Here is a 14118-nt window from a genome sequence, read left to right on the forward strand (position 1 = left end):
TCCGCAACGACCGACAAATTAATCCGCCATCCGACATTTTAATGGGGGAATAAGTCGGCGCCGAGCATAAACAGTCGGTATTCGCAATAATTTTTTATTAGCAACGACATGGCGCCTCGGCTCGTCCGCGGTAGTCGTAAAACATGCGACCGACCGGCGAACTTGATCCGATTAACACCGTCGTTCGCGCACAACGCACAATCGTTTCGTCGCAGACGGTCCAGTAATTCAGAGTTACTATATCTCGCTCTATCTAAATATACCTCGCACTTCGTCATCCCGCTTCTTAATTCCGCAATAATCCTAGAAATAAAATAATTGCAGACACGGACGACGTTAAACGCAACGGAGTGGACACTAACTACTTTCTTTCCCCGGCGATCACTTAGTGATCGATCTCGTGACCTGCGATCTCGCGAATGTGGAGAGCGGCGCGAATCGCCATTCGCTTCCTTAAGTGGCGACAACATATGGTCTCTGAATTTCTTTCCGTACTATTGACATTTCTCCGCTTTTATTATTTGCGCTAGAATTTACCGATTTCCTGCCACAATGTAGTTTCTCCGTGGAGCGCTCAAGCGAATTATGCGGAGTGTCGGTGTCGCCGTAATTATCGACAGCACGTGAAACGCGCGTAGAAAGCGATTAGCTATCTCTGTGCTGAATCAATAGAAAGCTCTCATAACTTATGTCACTTGATGCAGGAGATGCATCTCCGCGCTCGCGGATCGAACTGGCCGTCTGACATCTTGATCTCGATCACGAATTCTCGCTTCTCTTCTCCACGTACTTACATATTATCGGAGAGCGAGCGCAACAGATTCGTCAATCTGATTGTAAGATCCGTTGTAAGATCCGTTTAACGGAAGATCCGTTTCGATCAGACGAGCTTTTCTCTAATCTATGACTTATCCACTCACGCCTTCCGTTTTATCGAGACAGTAATTAATGAGTTATATGGAGAGAGACGTTATTACTTGTGGCTCGTTACAACATAGAGAATGCCGCTTCAACGCAATCTCTAAGTCTTTTTACGAAAGTTAATAACTTAAAGTCATGAGAATGGAAAGGTTTGAAAGTTTCAAAATTCGAAGATTTACGACCCGGAAAGTCGCAAGATCGAAAGAATCGTGAGGAAACATGTCGCAAATCAAATATCACTGCCGCGCGAGTAGGTGTAGCTACCGGCTTTCTAAGAGATAAACACAATTGTTACGCGCCGGGAATGAGGATTATAGCGTAAACCTCATTTTTTTTTATTGGATTTGCGAAAGCGGGTTAGTTACGCCTGTCATTCTCATGATTACCACGATCCCACGGGATATTGTACTTTACCGGCGAATGTTTGCCCTAGGTGCTGAAATCCGAGAGGCTCTTCAGCACGCAATTAAAGTCAACAAGGAAGGCAGCTGCCAATGGCCACGCGCGAGAGTCATTCCGGTTCGTGACGTTTATCCGAGCCCATCGACCACCTACATTCCACACTGCGCCATATTGCACAGGTGCTCGGACGACACCGGATGCTGCAGATCGGAAGCGCTCACTTGTGTGCCGAAGCACTCTCACCGCGTCGAGCTTTCCTTCTACGTAAGTCCGTTACGTAATTTCTTTTATGAAAATATTCATTTTTTTCAGCTTTTCTTTTTTCTCGCTGTAATATATTCATTTTCGTATCTAGATTCGACAAAATAAAATGTAAATTTTAACTCGCGAATAGTTAAATAAGTAATAAAAATAGTTCATAAAAAATCATCAGTTTTTAATTAAGAAAAAAAAATAATCAAAACTAATTCCTACGAAAATATCATCAAAGAGCTGATACAAGCTTGTTCGTCGATGCATGACAAATTCCCCGCGTATCTTTCACGCTCAATGCAGGGGAATTTCGCGGGACGCGTCGGAGGTATCAGGTATGCAAGGCCGCAATAATTATTAACTACCGCGACGCATAATTTGCCAAGATAACATATTAAGCGAATTAACGGCGCGGCCGTTAGCTGCGCGGACCGAATCGATTGAACGATAAACGATCTCGTAAATGTGGGCTCCCGCCGCATGCCGGATAAATCGCCGGTAGAAAGAGGCGCGTCGGTGCCTCGCCGCGTCGGGGCAACGAGATGGATGCATCGACGTAAGGAGGAAGACGTTATCCGGCGGGAGAAAGTACCATTAATCGTGTAAACTGAATTGCGGACAATTTATTATCGGGATATGTCTACCGAGAGAAGAGCCAACAATATACGGGACACGATTTACGGATCGTTACCGTGATATCGAACCGTGCAAATCCGTGTAAATTACCTCTCAGCTTTGGTCATGGCAATATTTTATACACAGCTTTTATAAGCGCGAAACCCGCGAAACGCTCCATCGCGATAAACGACAACGATCGTTTACTTTTTTTCTTTCTCCACTATGCACGCGGCTGCAGACGCGTTATAGCTGGTCTGGAATTGGATGCCTGCGCGAAATGGTTCTTTTACATAGAAATAATCGTGGTAATTGGTCCGGTTTTAAGTGGACGCATTAGTGTCACGGAAAACAAGTGGCATTACAGGGCGACCCGACGTATGTTGACTAATTGAATTATTTTTGCCTTTATCTGGCTACTACATACGCAATCAGACACCGTAGTTGAACTGTAAACCGCGACGTAATAAACGATCGCGAATTCGACGCTCGATAACGATAGATAATAATTCGCGTATCATACGGCGAGATTTTTTTAAAGCTCTTTGCTTCGGCAACGTTACATACATAAACGTAAAAGCAATGAAATATTAAAACCACAACTTATCTATATATAAATAAAATGTCTATATCACTTATAAAAATGTTAAAACTATAATTTATACAACAATGATAATTCGCGTATCACAGCGAGATTTTTTTCAAGATTCCTGCCGGCAACGTTACGCATATAAAAGCGGTAAAATATTAAAACTATAACTTATAAAGTATTTAAATCACTTATAAAAAAGCAAACCTCGTCTTAATAATAACGCGGGAATTGCAACATGTTTCTTCCCCTTCGACATTTCTTATAGGTACTATACGTGCCGTCACGGCATAATTAAGACCGCAAAGAAACGAATGAATACGAATGTAGCGTGTCTGGTCGTGGGTTGTCAATATACGTCGACTTTCGAGCGCCGTCAGCTTAAGAACGCCGCTTAAGTCAATCGTAATTTGACGGATGACACGCGCCATCGTGGTTGGTGGTCCATCGCCGTCAGTTTAACGGGACAGCTATACTTATACGCGCGCGTTTATATGCACGGCAACGATATCTCGGAAAATTATTAGGTCTCCAGTCGTGATGCTGTATGTGATTATCAGCGTCGATACACCAAGCTTAATGTTCGCTCACAATCGCACGATCTTGCGCCGATGATGGATGAACGATCTCGTGATGAACAAATGAGATTTGTAGCGAGAATCGTCTTTACTTACGTGGGATCGGATTTCCATTGGGAATTAATATGATTTGGCAGAACAGAATTTCTCCGTAATTTTTTTTTCACCGCCCGCGACGAGGATATTCTCAGCTTTAGACCTTCATTTGGCGAACCACGGTAGTCGTGATTATGCAACTGATCGCGTTTACAGGTTGAATTTAAACACGCTGCTTGTCTCGCAACCCGATACTTTGCGCAGCGCCGTTTCATCGCGCGCGATTATGGAGGACCCCCACGATCGGTTTTCACCTCGCCGCATGCACACCATTATTTTCGCGGCCGGCTTGACCTAACCCAATTCCAGGTTGCACCGGGTTGCAGAAATTTCGCGATGCACGCAGACCGATTGATTTTCAAGTATACCTTTATACCTTGTGAAACGCAAGCGTAATTATCAGTAATCATCACCTTTTCAATTAGAAACGCCGCCGAAACATAAATGCCGTTTAACAAGTTCGATCATCTTTGGATGATTACACCTCACATTGTGTAACAAATTTATCACTTTTCCGCGAATTTATTCTTAAAACGCATATACGCAAGCGCTATTTCGCGGTACAGTGACCGTAAGGCATTCGGGTCATAAATATGCAATTAAAAGCAAATACAACGAATCCGCTCCTCCCTCATTATACGCCCGCGACGCCAGCCAAGCCGGATTAATTACTCGCCGAAGCTTTCGTCGCAGAGTTGGCCGGCTCGAAGCCCACCATTGGTGTATTATTATCTCTGCGTAATGAATACATAATGTCATAACCGCGCGCGTATTGAGTGTCCCATAAGTCACCTCGAGATTGCCAAGTCGAACGAATCGAAGGAGGGGTGGAGGCAGGCAATTAACGGTTTATGACGTTTTCATTAAAAATTAACGAAATAACCGAATGTCTTCCGATGAAAACCCACGCGCCTGACTACCGCGCGATAAGAACGATAAAACATCGCGGAGTATAAAGCGTCCCTTAAAGTCAATGTACTACACCTCGATAAAATACGTATCGGTGACCAATGTCTTTTTTTTATATACGTAAAAGAAAATCGAAAGTGAATAAGAGACTCCGGCGCACGGGAGAATATTGACCCTTGATCTCTCTTTTCGATTAATTGCGAGCAGGAGATTTCCCCATTCCTCTGACTTTCTCTAGAACCTGGTGATTTGTGAGTATGTTAATATCGCACACTCATTATTCCCGCATTAAGTTGTTACAAGAGACTAATTCACGGTCCACGCACGAATCCGTTCCGTAATACCATGTTTCTATCGATTATTATCGGCGGTCTTACGACGATTATAGGAATCACGCGACTACGAATCTTCATCCCACGCATCAACGTTTCAATGACCCCCGCATGGAATTCAAATCCTCTGCTACTGAACTTAATGAATCAATTAATCCGGGTGATAAATGCGTCCCATTTATATCGGCCGCAGAGCGAACGACAGCAAGTGCAGCACACCGTGGGATATTAATCGTTTCTTATCTGTGTGCGAGAAATATTTGACACGTAAAAAAGAGACATGTGTCTAGTGGAAGACAGCGGACGATTGTATTCTAGAAAGATTTGTGGACAAAGCAGAACGAAGAAAAATCAATTCTTGATTATATCTTATCGGGCAGAGATATAACTTTATACGAACGCGTTTGATAATACTCCATAGTAGTTTGATAGTTTTCCACTTTGAACGTAGTAGATATTCTTGAACATATCTGTCTATATATATTGAATTATTTCGACAATATGATATAAAAGCATATATCAATAAGATTAATGTAATTACTTCGGAGAAACAGATTTTCTGTTGCAATTATTATCGGTTGATTAAAGAAAAAATTCTCAACAGTTTTATTCGCTCATCAATTCCGTACGCAATGATGTGCAACCGTCATTTTACGGTCGACAATTAGTCTCGTCTTTTAGTTACCTCCCGTACCCGTCAAGCAACAATAGCCACGTATAACGTTCTGAGAGGACGGCGACGAGGGGTTGTGGTCAATTGCCATCGACCATTGCTTCGAAGACGTTTAAAGTCTTTAAGTCGCCACAGCCCATACTAATTTCCTCCTCGTAAAAATTAAGCTGTGAAACGATCGTGAGAAATTACATGGGTTGGTCGGTTAAAGCGAAAGTTGGCCGCATGATTTCGTGAATTTTAATTCATGAATTTAAATAAATGCAGAAAACTGAAACTGAAAAAACTAGTCTGGCTGTACAAATCTTGGCTTATCAATTTTCATTGAAGATTTTAGATTTTGCAATTAAAAATAAAAATAGTATAAATCGATATGTTCCGAGTCGAACTTTGCAAAATCCCGAAAATATCTCCAACGTAACGGCATTAATAAAACAGACAAATCTTGTTTTACAGAAATATCGGATATCTTTTATTAAAGATGAGCCTAATTTTTGTAACGATACTCTCGTTTGAGAACAAAAATCGGTGCGATATAAATTCCAATGAGCACGTAATTGCCGATACCGAGGTGCAATAACGCCGCGGGTATAATTTGCATTTCGCCGCAGTTACCAGTTTTGCCACGTAACATTAGCATAAGTTCTTGCCGATCGTTGTGAAAAACGATAGCGGTTTAAGAACGAGGAAACATTTATTAGGATGCAATCATATCACGTGTTTTTTGGGAGTATCAAATTGATAGGGGCTTCTCTGTGATTTAGCTGAATAAAAAATTCAACTGAAGAGAGATAAGTAAGAGTTAAAACTGCTTCTAATTCAATGCATCTAATTCAATCGTACTTTTCTACTGACTAACTTCTGGTCTCTGTATCATATTCGCATATCTCATGTCTCTCGGAAAACACAAACAATCTACGCTGCCGATCAATCGACACTTTCAGTGGAGTCGCGTCGCATCATTCGTAAAGATGCATGTCTGGAACTGCGGCAGTCTGTTGCTCTCGAGGGTCGCAGACCTCGCGGCGGAGTGTGCAAAAAAGTCGCAATTGCAAGGGACGCAGGAGCGCCGCGACGAGTGACAAGAGGCGACGGGATAAATTTATGGGTGGGACGTTGCGAAATCGACAAGCACGAATATATCCGCTCTCACGAACGGGAATGGATTAAGAGCGAACGCCGAGAGAGGACTGTCGCGCTTACGTCGTCTCGAAGGAAAGAACAAGGAGGAAGAAAAGCACGCCAAACACCTTGTCCTTAATCGAGCAAAAACCAACGGACTTTAGTCCTTACTCGGGCAAAGCCGCGTGAGAAGAATTGATGGAGTCATAAAACTATGTAACCAGCTTGTGACTACATGATCGTGTACAATTCGCACATTCTTTCAAGAAACATGTATATACTACTGGCTACGATAATTTGTGCTAATGCCTATAAAGTAAAGGAACGAGTACATACGCGAACAATTGAAACCAATTATGTTTAGTGATATCATATCTAATGACACACGTTTGTATGGCAAGTAACGCAAGCAATCTAGTCTGGAATATTACAAGAGACGGGAAAACGTTTAATTATGCGACTAAGCGGTAGACGCGTGTACTTTCCTCCGTATCCTTTATCTCGCTACAGATCGCTCGACGTTGTCCCACGCACCCACACTCGACGGCCGACCGGCCAATCGAGAGCATTGATTGTGATAAATGTACAGGTTCGGGAACCAGGGGTCACAACTGAGAATGAGATAAATTTAATGGGATATGTCGCCTTCTTTTATCCGCGAACCGATAAAGCATTATAGAATGCGCGCAATTCCGTTGCGACATCGAGAGGGCAATATGTCCACCATAAATTCTCGGGCGTATGTCTCTGCCAATGTTATCAGAGGAATTAATATCCGAGACATACCGAACGCCTCCTGACAGCACGTACAAACTGCAAACTTCGTCGTTATCTTCCATAACTTATCGAGTACGATAAACGATCTCTCTAAGACGTATAAGCGAACGTTATAAGAAAGCGTGCTGATATTTATGCCGTAACGCGATCCAATAATTAAATGGTTTGATCAGTTTAATAGTATGAAGCATCGCTAACATTAATATTTATTAATACGTGTTGGCGTTTATAAAACGCGACACACACCCGATATCTATGGAGAATATAACGAATAAAATACGGATTTGAACTTTTTTTTCTACGTTGTTTTCGGATATTAGGGAATATTTTATTTTATCGAATATTTGTGACGTACAGCTAAGATATTAAATAAATATTAATAAAGTTTATGATACACCGTTAAATTCGTGGTGTCAAATTATACTTAGTTTGTCATTTTTAACCATTCCTATAGGTCCTCCTCAATATATCGTTAATTTAACATCTTAACTAAACTAATGGAGTTAAAATAATACTGTTTTGTGTTAAAATAATAAATTTCGACACACATGATTGTTAAAAATCACAAAATGCTATTGCTATTTAACTCAAGGTACCGGTTTAAATTTCACTTTTAATATTTAACAGTGTATCAACTTATAATTTGTAATATGAAACCTTTCTCGAGCTAGAGAGGCAACCCTATTTACTTCTTGCGAGCCCCGTGATGCCACTAAACAGCATCAAACACCGTAAGTTTAGAGACAAGACATTTCACAAGAGGCCGTTTCTTGTCCCACTGACGAGAGTGACGACGTGGCACCCTCCCTCGCTTTACGTCACTCAAAGAACAGCCGTCGCGACGCCGCGCTCCAGTTATCCTCTATTATTATATCGCGCAACTTCTCTTAATAGCCAGCTGTCGATGCGAGATTAAATTGCGCCCGTCCTCGCGCACTTTTCATCTCTTTGTACCCCGTGGTACGAGTCTCTCTTCTGGACGGATGAGCTTGATTCTAGACAGTCCGATACTGGTAGGTACTTCTAACTTGGTCTACTCGACACGTCGAGTGAGTCAGTTCCCAGCCGAGCCACACTTGGCCGGGTATCAAATTCGTCGCAGACGCTGCAGTCGACGTGCAGTCGCTAGCATCGCGACGGGCATGTGCACGCTTGATCCACCGACACCCGGACACAAAGTGCGACGCCGTAGGTGTACGCGAACCTACGTTATATAAATACCGTGACTTCCGCGATACCGAAATACCTCTGATTTATGGAGTCCCGCTGGATCATCAAGTCGCGCGTACGCGCACTCATGCTCTGGGCAACTGGGTTAACGCCCGTCGATCGTTAAAGTACTTTAGGGAGATCCGTTTGATGAATGATGGGCTCGTCAACAGGACCGTCTTTATGAGCGAGAGGCCAGTATGCCGAAAGCAGAGTAGCTAATCGTTAATGGTCTCCATTCTCGTCGCGCATGACGATATCGTAAACGTAACGAGAAGCTAATAAAACTCATATATTTCTCAGTGCGTTAAATTTACATGTCTCACGAAAACGTCCTAGTTATAACGTCAGCAACGTAAACGTCGGCCGGCTTTTATTCGAATTGAAATCTTGCCCTTCCGCCGAACCCTCCTTCCGTTCTACCTTTGGTAAAGAAAAAAAAATTTCGGAATGGTCGTTAATGGGCACCTACGTGATGGTCGGCGCACACGAAATTAAAGAAGCAACCCGGCGCAACTAAGGCCCCTCGCATTTCACGACGTTTAATAACGCCAGCACTCGACCGGCGCTCGCACAATCTTTGCAATTCGCGACTGGTCGAATAACGTTGCACAAGGATAAAAGCGCTTCCCCAAAGTTCGGGCAACCGGATACACTTTCCGTCAGGATAATCCCACGCTAATACGCCTGCTTTCCTGGAATCGCTCGTGCTGCGGCAAAACGGCTCGGCAGAAAAAGGGACAGAGCGTATAACGATCGTCGTGTCGTGGTTGCAAGCGTTTTGCTCGCTGCTTCAGAAGAAATGCGAACGCGAATAGTAAATTAAGTATCTGGTGATACATTATACATGAATATAACGTGGCGTTTCATCGAATTCCACCTGCGTGCGGTATATGAGTATGACAAACACTAAAGGAGCAGAAATATAAAAAAAAAAACGAGGTCGGGGAACGAGTGGCGCAATCAGGTTAGTAAAGTTATAAATTACTAGAAAATTACATACCGTGCAGCGTGTAACGATTCTCCTTTAATGATCTATTAGAAAGAAAAACAGATCATGTCGAAATACGAAGGAAATACGGAACCGGATGAACGGAATGGTATTTTTGGATTCTCATTATAACGTACTACCAGATAAGACGTCTCTTCATCCTAGCTCGTCGTAAGCGGTTCAACGCGGTGAAAGGTGTGAATTCTGCATTAGACATCCATAGATAGAACTTAACACGGCAGTTCATTGCACATCGGCCGGATCTAGCGGATATTGCCTCGGCGATTACGTTTTTAGAAGGATTACCTCGTTTTCCGCGATTTGCGTAAATTAACGTCACTTATGCATAAACGATCGCAACACGAAATATCGCATTTCAGGAAAGGTGTTTGCTTCTTTATCATTATTAGAATATTCATTCAATTACAGCAACGTCGTTTCTTTCATAAACTTGACAAATCGGAAAGAATTTAATTGACACGATTTCAGTTTTGGATACTAATTGAAGAAAATTAAAGAATATATATTTTTATTTTTTTATTTCATTTATGTTCTGTAATGACGTTCGCCTGCTTAACGAATTGTAGGATAATTCAAAACGAAATAGTGGATGCATCTTAAAAGGCGCTTTTAGGGATTTGAGATGACCTGAATCTTCTGACACCGGTCCTATTTATGCATCCGTGCCATTAGTTATCGCAAAAGGGCTCAAAGTGCTGCATAGATGCCTTTTCATAGAGACCTTTCCTCGGAGTGTTCTGAAATGTTGCTGCATCAAAGAAAGAGGCAAAGCGGGCCGAAGCTATCTTTAGTAATCCCGGATTACCACAGGAGAGCGTATTTCCGAGCCTGATATTCAACTGTGCAAACACAAACGTTAGAACTTTCGGGCTTTAATGCATATGTCAATGAGGACAGTTAAACTATCATCGGTAACAAGCGCAAACAGAGGTTTCACGGTTTCCACGAGTGCTTACGAGCGCCGCACAAAGGGACAGATAATATCGGGTGGAATTTGACGAGGGTGGCAGCTGCAACGGAAAAGGCTGCGCCGAATCTTTGCCAAGAATTATATACCGCTGGCCGATGGCAACGCGCTCGCTTGTCGGAGCGAGCAACAAGAGGAGAACAAACGCCTCTTTCGCCATTGTTTTATCCTTCTTGTATTCATAAATGTGCTTACACGTTCCCGGCGGCTGCTGGATGGCGTGGCGTCGCGTCGTCGAAAATGCACGCGCAACAGCGCGAAACCGAGCCGAGACTGATTGATCGAACGCGCCCGCGCGACGCGCGCGAATAATGAAATAAACAAACAGAAGTAGTAATAAAATGACTGTACGACACGTTGTAGCAAGATTCTGAGAATCGTCACCTGTGCGTTTTCCAGATAGATCGAGAAAGCGAGCCCGCGACACCGTGTTTAGCATCGCAAAGAAACTATCGTGACTGACACACTTGAGTCATGCATATCATATGTTGCATACATCACCGAGGCGTGAACCGCGCCTAACTGTCATAGAATTAAAGCGTACGTTGTAGATATGCGAGAACATCTAATTTTCACGCAAGCTGTGAGCTGTGAGACAAGGGACTTGGAGAACGATATTATCGAACGCTGTGGCACGAGATTGAAAATGCGCAATCGGATTTCACAAATTGAAAAATTCAACTCGTAAAAAGCTGTGGAAAATAATTGCAAGTTCCATTATGTTTTTCATTTTTTCTGTCACGGTGAAAAGACGTTTTCATTTGGAGATCCGAAGCGCGGGAGACGACGCGGGGCAGATTCGTGGCAGTAAGGCGTCGCGATGGGAAGAGAGACAAGAAGAAGACGGATGTTACATTCTCACGGAATGTGGTAGATCCCAATCTGGAGCGGCGGAGAGACGCGGTTATCATTTTTAATGGTTTTCTCGAGTCGCCACCAGAATTATCCGGCCACCCTCGTTACATTTCTGAGTAGCCGGGAAGGAGACCCCACGCAAGATTAACGATGCACCCGGTCCGCGCAAGGTGAATGGGACGTTGCGTCAGCCGTCCGTACATGCCCATCATTTTAATGGGACCATCACGTCGACGTGGGTCCTGTCTCGGAATTACACTTGACTGAGTGGCCTGTCTCGCTCTGACAGGTGTCGGCGAAAATATCAGTCCACCGACGGGATACGCGCTCTTATCGCGCTAAGCCTCTCAGTGAAATTACTTGAAAAACTATTTAAGTGTTTGCGCAATTAACGCAATCTCGAACAAAACTGTCTCGTATGAAGCAGAAAAATAAAACGGCGACCATTAAAGTGCTCCACGGAAACCTTTTACCGCAATTTGCCGAATAATGATTATAATTAAAACCTTCCAAGATATCCGCAATGGCATTGAACTATTGAGATACTTTCACGCGGTAACAACTATAATCGCGACTTTGATTGAGCACCGGCGTTGTAATTGCTCATGTTATATTATTCACTAATGTAAACCTGTTTTAATCATGTGAGCCTAGTACCTAATACGTAATTTTAATAATAAATATAAGCTAATATGTAAATACGACTAAATATTTTTTTATCTTAAAAACAAATTTTTAAACTACTGTCATCTCTTAATATCCGTGTCTACCGCGATTATTATTAAACCGCTCTGAAATAGTGCGTGTCAGGTGAGAGACTTACAAGATCGATCTCGATGGAGGTTGTGTGACGGAAAGCGAGCAAAAGATAGATGGCAGAAAGAAGAAATCGAGTCACGACTTCCTTTTCCGTTGGGGCCGTACGGCCTCGCCTACTCGCGCTGACCCCGCAGGGTCAGCTGTCAGATATCGATAGTCCCGCCTCGTACATGCCAGACATGCTCTCTCATGCTAAGCACCGTGTTATTTCTATTTTTGCACCGAGACGTACCTAGAGAACGTGCGTGCGCACGTCGCCGTCGCACACGCGTGTGCGTGCGTGCACCACACGTACATTCTCCTCCGCAGGAAACGTCCGATCCGTCTTTTAGATTGCGAACGAACGCGATGGCGCTGGTCCCATCAGATATTCGCCAGTCAATGAAAACTAAACGATCGCTCTCTATAGTTGTACCGCCGGGAGTGAGATAACCGTGGCGATAGAGACTAACTTAGCACGTGTTAACTCAGTAAACTGATGCGTACAAAACATCATGATATATTTAACCATTCAAAAGTACTTTTCATGCCTAACTTAGATGTGATATGAGTATTTATAGAATACTATTTTGATGGCGAAAGTGATAAAATAGCAGAGGTTTCACGCAAGACTATCACCGTCTCGCTAGTCGTCTTCCTCGCCTCTGACTTGAGTAGATAATATAGTGGCTGACTATACGACGTCATACGACGATCATCACCGTCGTGCAACCTTCAGGCAATATTCAACATCCGTTCGAGGGTCAAGATTGTACTCCGTAATTGGCATTGACTGACAAGTTTATATCGATGTTAAAATGCTCGGAATGTGAGTCTCAAGAAATTAACTCGAGGTTGTCACTTAAATCCATGTGATGGTCTATTTTTGTCTTCGCACAAACCAAAGCTCTTTTGCAAATATGTTATATTAAATTTTTTTATTGATTAATAAATTTGTGATAAAAATTCATTTTTTAATTCTCTTTGCTTCCTATTTGCTCAAAATTAAATAATATTACGAATATAGCCTGCAAGACCTATACTTTAGGTTATATAGGATGTAGGTATCTACACTTTATCACGATATGAGATTTCTTCCGAGAAGAAACATTAGCTTCAGTGAACGCAGCGAGATAAATTACATTCTATCAGATAAAGTCTAAAACTGCTAAAAAGCACTCGATACAATGTACACAATTTTAAAATTTAATATGTCACGAGATTCCAAAGACATACTTCTTGTATAAAAAAAGATAATAAAAGAATATTCTAATAAAAAAATAAATTTCTTTGACTTGCATAAATATTGTAAAATATAACAATTATAAAGAAATCAACGTGTGTATAGTACAACGTAAGATAATTATGGAAATATTTTTAACCATCTTTACGATTTTGATAATCTTTATATAACTACTTTAAATTGAAGATTATTTATTTTTATCGTCTGTGCTCAACATTCCTATATACCCAACCGAGTACCCAACTCAATATGTCCTCACATAAATACAGAAAATTTAAAATATACGTTTTATAGACACGTCATTCAACCGCAATGTCCAGAACTCAGTTGATGAAGAATCTCAATTGGAAATCACATCGCTGGGTAACGACCCATCAATTAACCCTAATGACTACAGAGGCGCCGCGCGTCTATCGCTTTTTCAAGGCGCTTTTGCGGGAAATTGCGCGGCTCGATCGCGCAGATTCACAGTACAATACACAAAACTAATTGTAAGATAGCAAAACAAATATTACAGTTACTTTTATTTGCGGATGATTCCTCAAGAGTAGAAACTCCTTGGAATCTTAACGTCTCATGACAAAAATTTAGTAGCAACTATATTAAATATTACATATCGGTGCATCTTGCGTGAATTGTTAGTTTAATTGTATACAGAGAGATTTGAACTGTACGCCGCGTCGTGGATCTTTTATTATACATCGCCAAAATCGTGACTAAATAGTTCGCGCAAAGACGTTCGAGCTCAACTGACACACAGATCGGCTG

At 42.3% G+C, this 14118-nt stretch overlaps 1 protein-coding gene and 1 long non-coding RNA gene across 2 annotated transcripts in view; one reads left to right on the forward strand and one right to left on the reverse strand.

Annotated features, from left to right (window-relative positions):
* Window positions 1-8374, reverse strand: part of LOC139820086 (uncharacterized) — a 95490-nt gene extending 87116 nt beyond the window's left edge. Inside the window, exon 1 of the long non-coding RNA XR_011733899.1 lies at window positions 7956-8374. This is a non-coding gene — a long non-coding RNA (uncharacterized lncRNA). The remainder of the gene's footprint in view (window positions 1-7955) is intronic.
* The window catches only part of LOC139820085 (uncharacterized), an 88152-nt gene that overhangs the window by 43764 nt on the left and 30270 nt on the right, over window positions 1-14118 (forward strand). Inside the window, exon 3 of the mRNA XM_071790052.1 lies at window positions 1355-1587. Within this exon, the coding sequence (XP_071646153.1) occupies window positions 1355-1587 (233 nt within the window). The remainder of the gene's footprint in view (window positions 1-1354; window positions 1588-14118) is intronic.

The sequence above is a fragment of the Temnothorax longispinosus genome, chromosome 10 (assembly GCF_030848805.1).
Source record: "Temnothorax longispinosus isolate EJ_2023e chromosome 10, Tlon_JGU_v1, whole genome shotgun sequence".
Classification (NCBI taxonomy): Eukaryota; Metazoa; Arthropoda; class Insecta; order Hymenoptera; family Formicidae; genus Temnothorax; species Temnothorax longispinosus.